General features: G+C 44.1%; 2 protein-coding genes across 2 annotated transcripts in view; one reads left to right on the top strand and one right to left on the bottom strand.

Moving 5' to 3' along the window:
• LOC129845255 (MICOS complex subunit Mic25-like) overlaps positions 1–5,713 on the bottom strand; it is a 77,208-nt gene extending 71,495 nt beyond the window's left edge. The window contains exons 1-3 of the mRNA XM_055913129.1: positions 5,492–5,713; positions 3,642–3,986; positions 2,930–3,044 (exon numbers count right to left, since the gene is read on the bottom strand). Coding sequence (XP_055769104.1) covers positions 2,930–3,044; positions 3,642–3,986; positions 5,492–5,572 — 541 coding nt within the window. The 5' untranslated portion in view covers positions 5,573–5,713. The remainder of the gene's footprint in view (positions 1–2,929; positions 3,045–3,641; positions 3,987–5,491) is intronic.
• An 8,257-nt stretch (positions 5,714–13,970) lies between these two features.
• LOC129845257 (exocyst complex component 4-like) overlaps positions 13,971–19,670 on the top strand; it is a 104,496-nt gene continuing 98,796 nt past the window's right edge. The window contains exons 1-2 of the mRNA XM_055913130.1: positions 13,971–14,100; positions 18,376–18,565. Of these exons, the coding sequence (XP_055769105.1) occupies positions 14,021–14,100; positions 18,376–18,565 (270 nt within the window). The 5' untranslated portion in view covers positions 13,971–14,020. The remainder of the gene's footprint in view (positions 14,101–18,375; positions 18,566–19,670) is intronic.

Genomic DNA, 19,670 nt, shown 5'->3' with positions numbered 1-19,670 from the left:
TCACTGTGCTTATAGGCCACCCATGTTGAGAGAATAATTTGAAGCCGTCACAAGAACACAACGAATGAAGGTTATAGCACTAGAAAAGCTCCACCTGTGTACTGCAGTCATCTAGTAACCAAACCACCATGCACCTGACGAACCGCTGACGTAAAAAAGATATAGTACTTTCTACCACACATACTGAGGGAAGGAAGAGGAGAGAGAAAAATCTTTATCCTCCAACTCAAAGCTCATTAGTCAGATGTGAGTATTATTACTGTCTGGTGACGTGGGCAGGAACGAACACAAAAAGACACGTGGTCCAACCATGACCCGTATCGAAAGATGTGGAGCTCAATCAACGGTTAAAAACAAAACTACACTGCCAAAAACACTAGCTGCAATTAGGCTAGCTTCGCTAGAGCTCCCTGGTGACCTTTGCCTCATCTCAACTGTCAAGTCTGGACATACTGTATACATACTGTACTGGGGCGGCAGGTAGTCTAGTGGTTAGGGTGGCGAGCCAGCAACCAAAAGTTTGAAAGTTAGAATCCCGGGTCCAACTGGAAAAATCTGTCGGGAACTGAGCTGGCAACCAGAGGGTTGATGGTATCAAATTCTACATGCAATTTCCTGCCATTGTGCAGGACCCCCCATAACAACCCCCCATAACAAGAGCTCCCTGCGTGTCCAGGGTGGAATCCTACCGCACCTCTCCAAAACCTGTATTGGTATGTATGCATATGTGTGTCTTAAAAAGCAGAAGTCAGACCTTGGACCTTCTGTGCAATTAACCAATAAAGTGATCTTAATATGATGATGAATAGGTGGAAAATGACACGCAAGGCATAATAGATCTCTCATCTATTAGTACTATAAACAAGGGTCCTTTACTGAACGAAAAGGAGCAAAAATTTAAATTGAAAAAATACGAGTATTACCTTTTGCAAAGACACTAAAGAAAATTCTTAAAAAGTAGCTTTTTAAGTGGAACTAGCTGACACTTTTTTTTCAATAATACACAATCCCCCAAAAAACAGTTCATACAAATCCCTGATAAAAAATGTAGTGAGACATTGCCGTGTTTATCTTTTAATCTGCAAAGCAATTAACGTGGACAAGAGGGAGAAATTTTTGACAGACAGAAAACGGAGAGCGATTGCGTGAATAGCCAGGCGCTAATGAAAACAGATTTATACAAAAGTGTTTTTGTTAAGAACGTGTGAATAGCATGCCGTTACAAGACCAATTGTATTAACAATGTCTTCAAGTAGACAGCCCAAACAGCATATTAAGAAAGACCTGATAGCGTTAACTTACAGTACAGCATGACTGACAGTTGATAAGTGGCTTGGGAGTTTTTCTAGGGAGATTTCTATTCCAGATGAACACTTAAGCAGCGAACGCACACCCACAGCCTTTTCATAATGATGCCCGGCTGGATTGTTGTGTGAAACTGAGGAGGTGTCGTTTTAATCACCAGAGGCAGTGCAGCGTGCCTTTAAGATGGCCACTTTTTAATTATCACACCCATTGTGTGCCGTCAAGGATGGGGAAACCTCTTCGCCCACCGTTGTCATCATCTGTAATGGAACCGCCCACGTCCCTATCGTTTCCTGCCTTACCTTCAACAGTCCTTTCCCTATGGCGAAGACCTGATACACTCCGATACCAGAGTAAGGTGACCCTTAACACGCAAGATGCAAAGCAGCCCTAAGCAAATGGGCTAGTGGAGGGAAAGAATGCATCACATTTAACAGTGGAAAACAGTAAAAAAAGATTCAACGATTTCCACAAAACAGAGGAGGAAAAAGGGGCAATGGTTTCAGCTGCCTAGTGGGCTAAAATATAGGAAATGGGCTTAAGTGCGGCATCAATTCATTAACTTTATTACAAGTAAGAATTATTCGTTTCATTAGCGCTTTGGCGATGCCAATGAATCATAATACCAGAGGCCACTGTGAGAGGAATCCTGAGAACGAAGACTAATTACAATCAGAGGGGAGAGAACATTTGTGCTGTATGCGTGGGCTGACTTAAAAGTAAGGTCAAGATTCCCAAATGATCACTGAGTACAGATCCCAAAAGCTGGACTTCTAACCCACTGAACAGTGTGATGCCTGGGGTCATGACTGTGACCTGCTGTGTGAACATGTCAATTTAAGCCAAATTGCTTTAGCTCATTTCAGAGGAAGAGGAGGCAGCAGTACGATTGACCACCTCTGAATTAGTTACGAGGTGGTCAAATACCAGCACACAGTGCAGTAATCCAACTGAACCAGTAAATTAACTGACAGTCTCATTGACAGTTTGAGTGGTGTGAATGAATGCATGCATGTCATGTAAGCATGGTGCCACCGAGACCCTTATGGCTGTACACTATAGACCCTTTTTCAGTACACGACACACTGACGTCACGCAAAGATACGCGCAACTCTTGGCAGCAGTAAGAAAGCCATCGACATCTGCGCACATTCAACATAGCCTAGATTTACATTTTAATTACTTCTAAACCAAAAAAAATTGAAAAGATGTTTTGATTATTGCTTGAACTGTCACTAAGATTATATTTGGTTGTGATCTTTACAAAATAATTATTTTGGATGCAGCAGTTGTTAGCTAGAATGTTAACACTTATTGATATAGGATGTAGCAAAAGCTAGCCAAATAGCCATTTTACTGGTTGAAGTTGAAGTGTTTTTTAAGTATAATGCAGTTGATTTGCGATGATGACAAACATAGTAAGCAGGACATTCATACAAGCCTTAAAATCCAATTATAATCCAAAAGTAGTGTGAAATGCACTCAAGCAATATGTAAAGAGTTATTTTGCAGCCGTTCTATAACAACTTGTTCTGCCACCAACTTGCGCGCGTCGCCCTTGTGCGGCAATGTTTGTAAACACATTAAGGAGACCCTTATGTCTGTACGCTATAGTAGAACTCACCTGCATGTGCTGCTGCAGCCACTGGTTCTGGCTCTAGGGTGGGAGGAGGAAGAGGGGGGCCAACAACTTCCACTGGTTCTGGGGCAGGAGGAGGAGCAAAAGCTTCCACTGGGGGCTGAGGAGGAGGGGCAATAGGTTCACAAGGGGGAGGAGCAATGAATTCAGCTGGGGGAGGAGGCGGAGCGATGGGTTTGACTGCAGGCTGCAGGGAGAAAGCTTCCATTGGAAGAGCAGCAGACTCAACAGCAGGGGAGGAAGAAATGGATGCCAATGAAGAGGAAAGGGGAGGTGGAGCAATGGGCTCAATTACGGGAGGGGGAGGAGGTGCAATAAGCTCAATTACGGAAGGGGGAGGAGGTGCAATAAGCTCACTTACGGGAGGAGCAGGAGCAGCAGGTTTGATTACAGAAGGATCAGCAATGGGTTCGATTACAGGAGAACAAGCAACAGGTTCGACTACAGGAGGAGAAGCAAAAGGTTCGATTACAGGAGGAGAAGCAAAAGGTTTGATTACGGGAGGAGAAGCAAAAGGTTCGATTACAGGAGGAGAAGCAACAGGTTTGATTATAGGAGAAGCTACAGGTTTGATTACAGGAGGATCAGCAACGGGTTCGATTACAAGAGGAGGTGCAGGGATGGTATTGAGTTCCACAGCAACAGGAGCAGGAACAGGGAGGGGAGCCAGGGGTTCAACCTGCGGTGGGAGGGTTACCTGCTCAACAGATGCAGGTGGTTGAGGGGACGCCACAGGCTTTAAAGCAGCTAGGGTAGGAGGCGGGATCACCATGTCAATGATGGTCGGAGCTGTTACCTGTTCCGTGGGGGGTGGAAGTGGAGGAGGGGCCACTACTTCAGTGACAGGTGCAGGAGGTTGAGGTGGTAGTGCGATGGGTTCTATGGGTGGAAGCGAGGTGATGGGATCGAAGGGGGGTCTGAGGGGAGGCACTGGAATGAGGAGAGGGGAGGGAGCAGCAACAGGGGGTGGGACCTGTGGAAGGGAGGGGGGAAGAAGGGGAGCTATGGGCTCCCTCATTCTGTTGATGACATTCTCAGAGAGCTGCAGAAGAGAGAAGAGCAATATGTAAGAGAAAACCAACAGGAGAGAAAAAAGCACAACTAACAAGGATACCAGATCTGAGCAACACTAAACACTTCAACTGCACCACACACCAAAGTCTAAAAGGCGAGTTCTCACAATTTACTTGCCAAGCCAACTTAATCACACAAGAGTACAACTCTAGGTGCACTAGCTCTATTACAACAGCCTGAGCAGTGTTATCCCAAATTGCATTTAACAGTGGCACACACCGCTGCTAAAATGTGTCCACCCCCCCAATTAGTTAGGCCTAGGCTAGCCTTGATCATGACCCCGTTCCATTACATAACACATGAGTGATTGGACGAAGGCATCGGTGTGAACATTAACAGGCGTTGCTTGCGGTATGGTTTTGGAAGAATAAAGACCTTGTCTTTCATATCAGCGAGAAATCATTTCAAAAAACAAAAAAAGGTTAAATAGATACACACCTTGATAGGGTTAGTGTTCCCACATGGCCATATCTCCATGTTACAGCACTTGTTTACGGAAGACTAGAGGTAACCGACGACCTGTGTTAATTAGCTATCTAGCAACTCTGGAAGTGTAGTGTAGTTTAGTCGAATGGCGGCACCCATAGCTGTATGGATCTGTGCAAACCTGCTACAGTAAGTGTATATTTTACATTTAAAGGACACTTCCTTGCTGATAAAAGGGCCATGTGTTTCAAAAGCCGTATGACAAGCAATGATTATTGACATTTCTAAATGTTAAAACACAGAGTCTTGATTGTGGTTGGCTGAAAACTTTAGAACGAAGGCAGAATGATGCCATTGTATAACACTGGTTGTGATATGTGGGTGTACAATCTACAACCGTAAGGTATATTTTGTTTATTTTTGTGTACAAGCACGCGTGGCAAGAATGCAGAAGGAAAACACCCCCACACACCAGCAGGTTATTCCATGTAAACAATAAACATTGTCTTGAGTCTTCTAGCAACAAGGTGCTTCACATTAGGCATTTTCGTGCCAACTAGTCTTAACTTGAAACTAAAGCCTCTCAACCTATATTTAACTTCAATAGGCACGCAGGGTCCATTGCAACAGTTAAACACTTATCAGCTTACACGTCAGACAGAAAGTACACGACACGTGTTTTGCATGACATGGATTTAATGGTGCAACATGGACTAAACTAATGTTAATAACAAGGTCATAAAATAAAAGTAGTATCTATTATAAACTAAAATGTCGTCATTACTAAGAACTTGGCCTAGCTGTATCCAGTCATTCATAATTTAGACAACGCGAGGCCATTGCATAAACCCCAGTGTCAAACTGACAGCAAGTTAGCTAGCCTAGCTACCATAACAAACGTTACTCTGGCATAACAGTGCCTATTTGTTTGCTAATAAGGATACAATAATGCAGTCAGTCGTTCCTATCGTTTTTAACGCGCTTCAATACTTCCGAGCAGCATTTGGTTATGCAGTAATTCATTGTTGTTATCCTTTCAGCACTCACCCTTATGCCCTTCACAACTGTGATGTTGTCATTTTCATCCGACTCAAAGGAGACGCGGCGCGTGCTATTGTTCGCTCCCATCTCTGACTACAATCAGCGAAAGTGATACCTAACTGCACGCAATGGAAATTGTTGTCATCCACCTGTTTTTAGCTAAAATGTTCAAGTCGTACACCGGGGACAGGGATCTATAGGGCCGCACACACGGACACACTTCCGTAGCATGCCAGCTGTCCAATAAAGGCTGCGTTTATTGGAGGTGCGAATACGTCTTCTGCAACAGAGATGTCCATTGGTTGGGGAATATTTTAAGAGCCAAAAGGTAAATACAGTGCACTTTCAATTGTGTGTGCATACACATTAACCAACAAATACATAGATAATTGGTGGGGAGAAGAAGACATGATGTTACCCACTCAAAATAAATACAACACGTTATAGTTAGCTATATATAAATATATATTAGGTCTTTAAAACCATACAATTGTTAATCTGTTTGGATTATACCTTCAAAAGACAGAGGAGTTTGGACTATCTGTCATATTCACTGCTGTTCAATGGTCAAAAGACAGAGGAGTTTGGACTATCTGTCATATTCACTGCTGTTCAATGGTCAAAAGACAGAGGAGTTTGGACTATCTGTCATATTCACTGCTGTTCAATGGTCAAAAGACAGAGGAGTTTGGACTATCTGTCATATTCACTGCTGTTCAATGGTCAAAAGACAGAGGAGTTTGGACTATCTGTCATATTCACTGCTGTTCAATGGTCAAAAGACAGAGGAGTTTGGACTATCTGTCATATTCACTGCTGTTCAATGGTCAAAAGACAGAGGAGTTTGGACTATCTGTCATATTCACTGCTGTTCAATGGTCATTTCAATTGGCCTAATGATTTTGGGAAAAATAAACGCATAAATAGCTTTATCAGCTAAAACTCCCTCAAACCCAAGCTAAGGTTATTTTATTAAATTGTCTATGTTTTTGTGGTCATTTGAATCTTTGTAAACAAACAATGTACAAATTCAAAATATGTTGAAATCTGTCAATGATGCATGGACAATCAGTCATTGCCCCTATAATCTAGGTCCAACTTTGAATTTGACAGTGGTAACATTTCACCAGCCCCAAACCCCATCCCTCAGCTTTATAGCAAAACACAGAGGTGAATTCCATATGGACTACTAGGCCTACGCATATAACTTTCAATGAGAGCGCAGCAAGGCAATCGGTGCATATGTGGGTTCGTAGTAATGTTTTTACAATATTTGGAGCATATGGTTTTGTCGGGTATTAAACCAGGGATAATGAAAAAATAGGGGATAACATTTTCGCAGACCTTTTTGTTTACTAAATCGTTTTTTACTTTTGTTAAGCAGACAGCAGCAAAGCACAACCTTTCACAGCTGTGTGATCTAGAGGCAGACACACACACACACACATTTGTTTTACTGTCCCTGTGGGGACCAAACAATTGATTCCCATTCAAAATCCTATTTTCCCTAACCCCTAACCCTAACCCTTCACACCTAACCCTAAACCTAACCCCTAACTCTGATTCTAAACCAAACCCATCACCCCTAACTCTAAACCTAACCCCTAACCCCTAACTGCCGCGGGCAGGTAGCCTAGTGGTTAGAGTGTTGGACGAGTAACCGAAAGATTGCAAGATCGAATCCCCGAGCTGACAAGGTACAAATCTGTCGTTCTGCCCCTGAACAAGGCAGTTTAACCCAGTGTTCCTAGGCCGTCATTGAAAATAAGAATTTGTTCTTAACTTGACTTGCCTAGTTAAATAAAGGTAAAATATATATATTTTTTAAACTAAACCTAACGCCTAACTCTAATTCTAACCCTAACCCTAATTGGAAGCCTACCCCCTAAAATAGTATTTTTCCTTGTGGGGACCAGCAAAATATCCCCACTTGTCTGAATTTCCCTTGTTTTTACTATCCTTGTGAGGAGTTCTGGTCCCCACAAAGATAGTAAAACTAAACACACACATACACACACAGACAATCCCCATGTGTTTCTATTTCTCTGGATAATAGGTTTTTAAATGTTTTAAATGAAGCCAACAGTGAGAGAAACATTTCCCCTGTTGATATTATCTTATCTCCAGACAGTGGCTTTGTGTGAACATATTACATAATAAACATTTACCCTGGGCAGCAATGCCCTCGGGAGCACATGGTTAGACATCCAAGAGACATATTGTATACATATTGGATTGAACAACTGACTGCAACCATGATCCGATAGGTAGCCTTGTGAGAACGTCATTATAAAGAGGCTGAACAGTATAGTTATCTGTATTGCTGATGCTATGATATACATGGTTGGGTTACTTACAGTCCTTGTGGTGAAAGTGGGGGTTTTCTTCTGGAATGTTGTACAGTTGGGGGGTTGGTGCACAGCAAATTCTCCAGTGTTAAATTAACACTCTTCTTAGTGTAAAGCCGTATTTGCATATTTCCCAGTGTGCCTTGCCTTTCGAGTGAATTGTAGAGTTACCACCCAAGACGGAATTTGTAAGTGACAGAGACATGGTTGTGGCATTCATTCATTTTCAGTCCTATGGCATTTACCAAGTGAGATCCTAAGCGAATATGTTATCATTGAAATAAAATTGTTAAAGACAATACAATATGCTTTATTTTGAGGGCCTAGTTTTACCCGAATACAGTGGCCTGAAACTCATGGTTTTACAGGCCACATCAGGCCTGCAAGTGTAACGGCTGTCGTCCTCCTCTTCTGACAAGGAGAAGCGAGAAGGATCGGAGGACCAATATGCAGCGTGGTAAGTGTCCATAATGTTTATTTAAAGACATAAACTGAACACTACAAAATACAAAAACAATAAACGTGAAACGAACGAAACCAAAACAGTACCGTGTGGCGACAAACACTAACACGGAAAACAAACACCCACCAACCAAAAGTGAAACCCAGGCTACCTAAGTATGATTCTCAATCAGGGACAACGATTGACAGCTGCCTCTGATTGAGAACCATACCAGGCCGAACTCAAAACCCCAACATAGAAAACACACATAGACTGCCCACCCCAACTCACGCCCTGACCATACTAAATAAAAACAAAACAAAGGAAATAAAGGTCAGAACGTGACAGTACCCTCCCCCAAAGGTGCGGACTCCGGCCGAAAAACCTGAACCTATAGGGGAGGGTCTGGGTGGGCGTCTGTCCGCGGTGGCGGCTCTGGCGCGGGACGTGGACTCCACTTCACCACAGTTTTTGTCTGCCTCCTTAACTGCCCCCGTGGCCTCTTACGAGCGGCGATCCTCGCCGCCGACCTTGGCCTGGGAACCCCAATAAATGGGCTCACAGGACTGAGGGACACCTCTGGACTGAGGGGCAGCTCCAGACTGAGGGGCAGCCCCGGACCGAGGGGCAGCCCCGGACCGAGGGGCAACTCAGGACCGAGGGGCAGCTCCGGACCGAAGGGCAGCTCTTGACCGAAGGGCAGCTCCGGACCGAAGGGCAGCTGGCAGCTCCTGACTGGCGGGCGGCTCTGGCGGCTCCTGACTGGCGGACGGCTCTGGCGGCTCCTGATTGACAGACAGCTCTGGCGGCTCAGGACAGACGGGCAGCCCAGGCGGCGCTGGACAGACGGGCAGCTCTGGCGGCTCAGGACAGACGGGCAGCCCAGGCAGCGCTGGACAGACGGGCAGCTCAGGCGGCGCTGGACAGACGGGCAGCTCAGGCGGCGCTGGACAGACGGGCAGCTCAGGCGGCGCTGGACAGACGGGCAGCTCAGGCGGCGCTGGACAGACGGGCAGCTCAGGCGGCGCTGGACAGACGGGCAGCTCTGGCGGCTCAGGACAGACGGGAGATTCTGGCGGCTCAGGACAGACGGGAGATTCTGGCAGCTCAGGGCAGACGGGAGACTCTGACAGCGCTGGAGAGAAGGAAGGCACTGGCAGCATTGGACAGGTGGAAGCACCTGTAGGGAGAAGACGGAGAGACAGCCTGGTGCGGGGGGCTGCCACCGGAGGGCTGGTGCGGGGAGGTGGTACCGGACAGACCGGACCATGGAGGCGCACTGCAGGTCTTGAGCACCGAACCTGTCCAACCCTACCTGGCTGAATGCTCCCCGTAGCCAAGCCAGTGCGGCGAGATGGAATAGGCCGCACTGGGCTGTGTTGGCGAACCGGGGACACCATACGTAGGGCTGGTGCCATGTACCCCGGCTCGAGGAGACGCACTGGAGACCAGATGCGTTGAGCCGGCTTCATGGCACCTCGCTCGATGCCCACTCTAGCCCGGTCGATACGAGGCGCTGCTATGTACCGCATCGGGCTATGCCTGCTCACCGGGGACACCGTGCGCCTCACGGCATAACATGGTGCCTGCCCGGTCCCTCTCTCTCCAAGGTAAGCACGGGGAGTTGGCTCAGTCACATTTTGCTGGCTTGCAAAGTGATGTGTAATTCCTATTGGAATCCTGCCAGAGTTTGCGATATCCAACCATTTTTATTCACCCGCAACTTGCATTTAGATTGACTGCCAGGGTTTGGAAGACTAAAATATAAGACTACCTAAAGCATTGAAACTGGAACAACCATTTCAAAAACTGATGCAATAAGTCCAAGTAACAGATTGGATTAGTTTAGAAAAACACATGTCAATCAATGTACATGCAAAAACATAAATATTGAAACAAACAATTATAAAAATCAACCTGCAATAGAGTATGCTGGGAAATATTACATTGATGGGCGTGGTTTTGGTTCAACTCAAGTCCACGTTCAGTTTCCAAACATTGTTGAACGTTGCAGATAGAAATGCCTTGAATAGAGCTGACGTGATTCCCTATCCTTCATGTCAAGAGAGGCATGTTTGTTCTACATAGCATATTTCTATCTAAAAGTTCTAAAATTTTGCATCCTGTTGAACGTGCTAGCGGTTATTAACACCAATAATAGTGTTCTTTATTTACACCAATGAGTGTTAATTGAACACTTACAGAGCTAATTTAACTCCTGAATCAACACTAGAAATGGTACACTGAAAAATCTACACTACTGTAGGTATCACTGGCCAATTGCTGTGTGTGTGGAGGATTAAACCTAATTTAAAAAAATTACATTACCAGGTTTACATTGAAATGATGTGACAGAAAGAAAAAAAGTCACATTGTCTATTCTACAGTAGGCTATGTAATACACACACATATGTCGTTACCTTGGAAACAACATTTTACTCCTCTATACAAACAGATACAGATGTAGGATCTTCATTTGAGCCAGTTTGCTACAGCAGGAAAATAATCCTGCAGGAACAGGAAATGTGAATTATTATGTGGATTATAATTAATGAAAAACAAAAGGAGACCACACACTCTTGGAGTTCAGATGCAATAATTTAATACTAACGTTTTGACAGCCAAGCTGTCTTCATCAGTGTATAGACTATACTCCGCTAGCCAGCACCTCGCCTAACCAGATTATAATTAACTGACATTTTCCATTAGGGAAAATCAAGACAGAAATTTCAAAGTGGAAATTAGAAACTTCAGAAGCCTTTTAAATACAGTACAAGTTATCCTGCAACAGGGTGATCCTACACCTGTATCACATCTCACATATTGTCTCCAGATGTGAGATTTGTAGATGGTGTGGGAAAACATTGAATTTAGATATTACAACAACAACAAAAATCACGCCTTTCTCCTGTTTCACCTGTACTGTATTAGTGAGTTTAAATAGAAGTTGCAGCTACTGTGCTTCCTCCTTAATCTGAAATAATGGTCTCAGACCTAAAAACTGGTTTAAAATATTAAATGCAATATCACACAAAATTATCATTCTTAAACCCTGGTGTGAACTGTCCAAAAATGCTCCAGTTTTAACAGCAGTGAGACGTTAATATACAGAAATGACAGGAGCCAGGCTGACTGCTGTTGTCCTTTACACCTACAGATGTCAGTCACACAGCAATCATTTAGTGTACATCTACAGAATCTGCTGACAAATGACCTTGGTGCCATGTCATTGGAGAGAGAGCAGTAGATTAGCCCGAGACACGTAAAATGGGACATTGGCTGCAGGGAGGGGAGGGTGATAAGAACTTGAAATTGAACTTGGCCCAAGGAAGTTAGAAGCACGCGCCCATCAAAGAGAAAGTGTCCCTGCATGACACAGTGATTGTTTCTATTTTGGAGGGAACGCAAAGATCTCCCACAATGTTATCTCTGCTGTCCACACGCACATCAATCAGCACTGGGCCTGTTGGATCGACCCCTTCCCCACCAAAATCAATGCCTTCTCCCATTCGGTTTGTTTCGAGATTGTCAGAGATACAGAGGAGCAGTTCCGGAAAACGTGGAGCTATATGTCCTAAAAACAGAATGCCATTAACACACACTCACACACTCTCTCTCTCACATGCTCATGCATGCATGCGCACACTATCTCTCTTTTCCTTTTTCGTTCCCCCTGGCTCTCTTTTCCACTGTAGCCTACCGTGAGGGCTAGACTGTAAATCAAAGGGTGTGCATCAGTACTTTTACTGTAATTGCGTTTAGATTTTCTTCAATACATTTTGCAAGATATCAGTAGTGTTCTTGCTGAAGCAAGCACAATAAGAAGCATGCAATACAACATAAGAGTTCTTGTGGGATATCAGAAGTGTTCTTGCAGAAACAAGCACACCAATGAAAGACATTTGCAATAGATCAGTAGTATGATAAATGCCCCTTGGGTGCTGCCATAGAGTTACATTAGAAGTGTCCATCCAAGAAGCCTCAAGGTCATTGGCCACAGATAAAATTAAGTCAAATCACATTATATCTACCGTAGCTTTGATTGGACTGATCATGTCAACATCATAACTTTCAAAATCTTAGCTAGAAAGCTAGACAAGCAGTCATCATGAATCACGTTGACAATGAACTGGCAAATCCTTTTTAATCCTTGTCATATGAAGAGAAATGACAGATAAAATGTATCGGTGATCCTCGGCCATTGGACATAAACATTACACAACAAGTTGGAAATCAATAATTCGACAATGAGTGATTTGGAAGGAATCAGTGACTAACTGCAAGTGTTGCGAAGCCATAACTAACCTGCTATTGAGTGGAGTGGGTATGTGGTCCAAGTCTGGGTTTAAGGGTCTCTTTTCCAAGCTTTTCCAAGCTTAAAAGGATTAACATTCAACACCATGGGCCAGAAAAGGTTGACTACATTGGCCATGCTGTCAATCCAGCATGTCTTCTGCCACGTTCAAAACAACTGGTAACTCGGAACTGGGAAATCTCAGACTTCAGTGATATCAAGACAACTGGGAACTGGGAAGAAAACGATCTCCGACTGGGAAAATACGATTTGAACAATCATCAAACTCAGAATTCCATGTCGGGAACTCGGCCTCTTTCTAGATCTCCAACCTGAAGATCACTCACGTCATGATTCGACCTTGTTCCCAGTTGTCTTGAAAGCACCAAAAAATCCAGAGAATGCCATACTTTGATGACAAAGCTTGATGACAAGCTTTGACAAGAAAGACCACCGCACCACCTTCCTGTTCAAGTGAGTACAGCGGAACAAGGTGAGTCCAAAAATGTATTGTATGTTGCTGCATAAATGATGTAATATGCCAGGGAGATATGTATACTGTAGCTAAGAAAGTAAGCTCATTTGCCTCACCCTAATAATTTGGTCCCTTTGCCCCTCATAACTGAGCCTACTGTTCTGACTTGCTGGTGCACATGCAGCCTATAGCCTGTTTTAGAGAAAAATAATCACTGAATATTGTAAGAGCCTTCATTGTCTGCTAATATGCCCTGTTTATTTATCCCACGGTTTTGTCTTGGTGTACAGGGAGAACACTGTAAGAAAGGCCCATGTTCTGGATTCTGTCACTGTACATTTCAATTTCAAAAGTGCTAAACAAATTGTTATATTGACTACATCCATCCTAGCTCTCTCATTAATGTCTTAATCAAAATGACGGATTGTCTCTTATCCGCTTGTCATCCCCTTATGCCATAGTTTGTACATCTCAATTGTCATTAGAAACCACATTTGTTTAAGCAAGTCAGCCATATCAGCAACGTTTTTTTAAAGGCAGTAAATGAGGCTGAATTCATTTTTTCGCTGCCAGACAAGGCTCCGCTGATAGCCAGCTGTATCAGTGGTCAGGATTCACTCCATGGTGCTGAAAAGAACGCTCTGCCGTTGGGACAGCTTTATGTAGGCCCTAACAGTTTGTCACAGTTATAGTGCAATTAATGCAGTGTTGTGTTGTAATGTGGCTTCGATGGCATGCATCGAACATTTTTGTTTTTTGTTTGCCCCACCAAGATTTACATGCTAAAATCGCCAATGGGCGTTTTGTAAGGACAGGGGATTTGTATAAAAAAAACTACAAAGAACAACATCAACAAATCTAGACAGATTTTGGACTACAACTCCCAGCTTTCTCAGCCACACTACCAAAGTTGGAACAATTTTCCTCGTCTCTCATTGGTAGGTTGGCATTCTGTTTGGGTGCAGTAGCTGGAAAAATGGCAGCTGATACAGGAAGATACCGGAGTGCTGTTAGCAAAAGCAAAGATCCTTCAGGCTTACTTATCTCCGTTATAAGGTAAGCTCACTCAAATTGACGGTTGAATTATCCTGTCGACATAAGACACCAGTGGGCACTACTGTTTTCATTAACTAGGCCTGTCATTTCAGGCCGTGGACAAGGAGAAACATCCTGTTGTTAGCTTCCTATCTGTTAGCTAGCTAGTTTTATGTCAAGTGAGTTTTGAGGAAATGTTAGTCAGCTACGCTAGCTAATGTTTGTCATCGCGACCTGTTCGCATAATTTAGCAGTGTTTATCATCATTGTGAGTCAAATAACACTCTTCTTCAATAGTCACAAGGAAGGCGTGAGGAATAAGCCACTTGCTAGCTAACGTTAGCTGACTCTTAGCTAGCTAACTGTCACGCTTTTGACAGCTGACCTCCCCTGCTCATACAACAAGCTCGCGACTTGGTTCAGACACTGAGTTATGAACAGAGACAAGATAACGTATTAGCTAGCTAAGACCAAATATGCAATGCGTACTTGTTATTCAGCATCAGCACCCATTTATAGCCTGCTTTGCTGCCCTTCGCTGACAGGGTGCCATGATCATCATGGGTTGGTCTTGGCTTGAACAGTGTTGTTTATGTCATGACATGCCGTTTACTGTGTGTTTCCACGCAATTCCACGGCTAGTGTAAATCTAGTGTTTGAATTAGTCAAGGGTGATGGTGCATGTCAGAGCTAAGAAGTCAGGATCGCTAAGTTTAGATGAGGTTATATGAAGTATGTTAACTAGTTAGGTTGGACATGACGGCATGGTAAATAACTAGTTATAGTACATTAACAGAGAATGGACGAGAACTTGCTTTGTGTTTCAGCTCTGACTTGTGTCAAGTAGGCATCTCAAGCCACTCTAGGGGGAGGCCGTTGAGAATCTTCTCCCCCTTCCGGCTTTCAGCTGTGTGTGAAGAGCGAGGAGGCTTTAATGAGCTCTTGAGGGAGATTTTTACCTCTCCCCTTATTTTATGTGTGGTTTGGAGTTTGATGAAATACAGGGCTAAAACAAAGTGTTGTCAAGTCTGTTACTCAACATTGTCCCATCCCCTGGGTCTATGACATACAAGACTGGCATGGTTTTCAGGATATAAAACCTGGCACTTTTATGTTACGCCAATTTTGTTTGATTATTCTTTACTGTAGGACAGGGCTATTCAACTGGTCGCCTGTCAGCCAGATCCAGCCCGTTTATTATTTAAGACTGGACCTTTCATCAATTCCTAAACATTAATCAAATATCTGCAACAAAATCTCTGCCAAAATCCAACATTCAGAGCCAAAATGACCAACACTATTGTGGTTGTCTAGTGTGGTTTCTAGAGCCTGTTTGGCATGTTGATTTTATTACATTTGTTTCTTCATATGAATTTGACTCCAGCGTTTGAGTGGTTTAAGCTACAAAATATTATGAACCCATTGCTGAAAGCTACGACTCTCAGGAACACGTACGCTACGACTCAGGAACACGTACGCTACGACTCAGGAACACGTACGCTACGACTCTCAGGAACACGTACGCTACTACTCTCAGGAACACGTACGCTACTACTCTCAGGAACGCGTACGCTACTACTCTCAGGAACACGTACGCTACGACTCTCAGGAACACGTACGCTACGACTCTCAGGAACACGTACGCTACGACTCTCAGGAACACGTACGCTACTACTCTCAGGAACACGTACGCTACTACTCTCAGGAACACGTACGCTACGACTCTCAGGAACGCGTACGCTACGACTCTCAGGAACGCGTACGCTACGACTCTCAGGAACACGTACGCTACGACTCTCAGGAACACGTACGCTACGACTCTCAGGAACACGTACGCTACTACTCTCAGGAACACGTACGCTACGACTCTCAGGAACACGTACGCTACGACTCTCAGGAACGCGTACGCTACGACTCTCAGGAACACGTACGCTACGACTCTCAGGAACACGTACGCTACTACTCTCAGGAACACGTACGCTACGACTCTCAGGAACACGTACGCTACGACTCTCAGGAACACGTACGCTACGACTCTCAGGAACACGTACGCTACGACTCTCAGGAACACGTACGCTACGACTCTCAGGAACACGTACGCTACTACTCTCAGGAACACGTACGCTACTACTCTCAGGAACACGTACGCTACGACTCTCAGGAACACGTACGCTACGACTCTCAGGAACGCGTACGCTACGACTCTCAGGAACCCATACGCTACGACTCTCAGGAACGCGTACGCTACGACTCTCAGGAACGCGTACGCTACGACTCTCAGGAACACGTACGCTACGACTCTCAGGAACACGTACGCTACGACTCTCAGGAACACGTACGCTACGACTCTCAGGAACGCGTACGCTACGACTCTCAGGAACGCGTACGCTACGACTCTCAGGAACGCGTACGCTACGACTCTCAGGAACGCGTACGCTACTTATCTCAGGAACGCGTACGCTACTACTCCCAGGAACACGTACGCTACGACTCTCAGGAACACATACACCTTTCCCTTTCTGATGCTCACAATGACTCGTTACATGTAATCATTGAATATTGTAAGAGAGCTTTCATTGTCTGCTAATATGCCCTGTTTATTTATCCTACGGGTTTGTCTTGGTGTACAGGGAGAACACTGTAAGAAAGGCCCATGTTCTGGATTCTGTCACTGTACATTTCAATTTCAAAGTGCTAAACAAATTGTTATATTGACTACATCCGTCCTAGCTCTCTCATTAATGTCTTAATCGAAATTACGGATTGCCTCTTATCCGCTTGTCATCCCCTTATGCCGTAGTTTGTACATCTCAATTGACATTAGAAACCACATTTGTTTAAGCAAGTCAGCCATATCAGCAACATTTTTTTAAAGGCAGTAAATGAGGCTGAATGAATTTTTTCGCTGCCAGACAAGGCTCCGCTGATAGCCAGCTGTATCAGTGGTAAGGATTCACTCCATGGTGCTGAAAAGAAAGCTCTGCTGTTGGGACAGCTTTATGTAGGCCCTAACAGTTTGTCACAGTTATGGTGCAATTAATGCAGTGTTGTGTTGTAATGTGGCTTTGATGGCATGCATCTAACATTTTTGTTTTTTGTTTGCCCAACCAAGATTTACATGCTAAAATCGCCAATGGGCGTTTTGTAAGCACAGAGGATTTGTATAAAAAAAACTACTAAGAACAAGGCAGTGTGACAAAAAAAACAACTAATTACTGAGGGAAATGTATTCACAGCATACTTCCTACAGACTGGAATTTGGCATTACTTGATTTGACATATCTTTGTGTTGCTTAGTTTTCAGATTCTAAAATACCCGAGTTACTTCTAAGAACCTTTTATTAGGTGAGCGAGTGTTGTGCCTTTTTTCCTTTTCAATAATTATATGTTTTTTGGGTTGCACCTTGATTCACATTGGTTGAGCACCATCCACTTCTTTTCTAATTACTTTTAGCAACATTTAATTTGAAGAGAAGTGATTTATTCGTGTGTGTGCATTGCTTTTTTATACAGTTCTTCTGAAGAATAATCGCATGTGGAAAATGTCCGGTACCCCTGTAATTAACAGTTTATTTTTATTTTTACATCTGGCCCCTGTAAGAATATAGTTGAATAGCCTGCAGTAGGGTAATGACTGACTTCTGGAAGATCGCAACATATTGTAAAACGGATGCTTATATTTACTAGAGGTGCCTGGGTCAAATGTGTTTGAAGTATTTGAAGTGCACACTTGATTTAGGTCAGAGTTTGCTCTTCTAGGACTACTCCATCGGTTGCATTTTGTACCAGAAAAATGAAATCAAGCTCAGCCCAATTAGGCCCCTAACTGGAAATATTTGACATAGCCTATGTAATAGTAATAATTTGGTGGGTGCTTATATTTGTCCTATTTCACACATGTACAATTGTGTATTAATACTCATGTGCGAATTGGAAATGTTTTTTTGGGTTGTATTTCCCAACTCCCCAAGACATCCTCGGAGAGTGGGGACACGGCCATGGTCTGTCATTATCAACGGAGACCCTGGAGCAATTAGGATTAAGTGCTTTGCTCAAGGGCACATCAACATATTTTTCATCTTGTCAACTCAGGAATTTGAACTAGTGACCTCTCGCTTACTGGCCCAACACTCTAACCACTAGGCTACTTGCTGCCTGTATTTTACCCAGATCTAGTGACGAGAAAAAATGGTTAACTAGAAGTTAGGCCAACACAAGATTACGAAAAGGACCACAAGGTAACACCTTGACAGACAATTGATGGGCCTTGGCCTGCTGCCCCCTGTGTCTGTGTAGGACCCTGTCCAGCAGCGATGACAAGCAGGACAGAGAGACGGAGAAGGGCCGCCTGGAGGAGGCGTTTGAGAAGTGTGACCGGGACCTGGATGAGCAGATCGTCCAACACTACGCTGAGCTGACCACCGCCATCCGCACCTACCAGAGCATCACCGAGAGAATCACCAGCTCCCGTAACAAGATCAAAGGGGTGAGAGGGAACGCACACACAATGTTTCAAATCTAATTTAATTTGTCACATGATGTGCCAAATACATCAAGTGTAGACTTTACTGTGAAATGCTTACTTACGAGCCCTTTCCCACAATGCAGAGTTAAAAAGTAAAAACATTTGCAATAAAACATTCAGAACATGTGCATGGCCAGTGAATAACAGTGTGAAGGCAAAGTGATGGTCCCAGGGAGTTGTACATCAAGGACATTAGCAGCAGGCAGTGTGAGGGCTTGGCTGATTTCTTTAGAGTTCTTCTGTGTGTGGCTCTGACACCTGCGTCACTGTTAGAGCCTCTGGGATAGCCCGCCAGTGTTCCACAACAGCGTGATGTCATTCCCATCTCTCCAGTCTGTGTCTCTGGATGTACAGTTGAAGTCGGAAGTTCTTATTTTTAATTTCACCTTTATTTAACCAGGTAGGCTAGTTGAGAACAAGGTCTCATTTACAACTGCGACCTGGCCAAGATAAAGCAAAGCAGCGTGACACAAACAACGAGTTACACATGGAATTAACAAGCGTACAGTCAATAACACAATATAAAAAAATAAAGTCTATATACATTGTGTTCAAATGGCGTGAGGAGGTAAGGCAATAAATGGGCCATAGTAGCGAAGTAATTACAGTTTAGCAAATTAACACTGGTGATAGATGAGCAGATGATGATGTGCAAGTAGAGATACTGGTGTGCAAAAGAGCAGAAAAGTAAATAAAAACAATATGGGAATGAGGTAGGTAGATTGGGTGGACTATTTACGGATGGAATATGTACAGCTGCAGCGTTCGGTTAGCTGCTCAGATAGCTGATGTTTAAAGTTAGTGATGGAAATATAAGTCTCCAGCTTCAGCGATTTTTGTAATTCGTTCCAGTCATTGGCAGCAGAGAACTGTAAGGAAAGGCGGCTAACGCAGGTGTTGGCTTTGGGGACGACCAGTGAGATATACCTGCTGGAGCGCGTGCTACGGGTGGGTGTTGCTATTGTGACCAGTGAGCTGAGATAAGGCCTTGTAGATGACCTGGAGCCAGTGAGTCTGGCGACGAATATGTAGCGAGGGCCAGCCGACTAGAACATACAGGTCGCAG

The sequence above is a fragment of the Salvelinus fontinalis genome, unplaced genomic scaffold, assembly GCF_029448725.1.
Source record: "Salvelinus fontinalis isolate EN_2023a unplaced genomic scaffold, ASM2944872v1 scaffold_0257, whole genome shotgun sequence".
NCBI lineage: Eukaryota > Metazoa > Chordata > Actinopteri > Salmoniformes > Salmonidae > Salvelinus > Salvelinus fontinalis.
The sequence above is the reverse complement of the archived record's forward strand: the minus strand, read 5'-3'. Positions and strand labels throughout refer to the sequence as shown.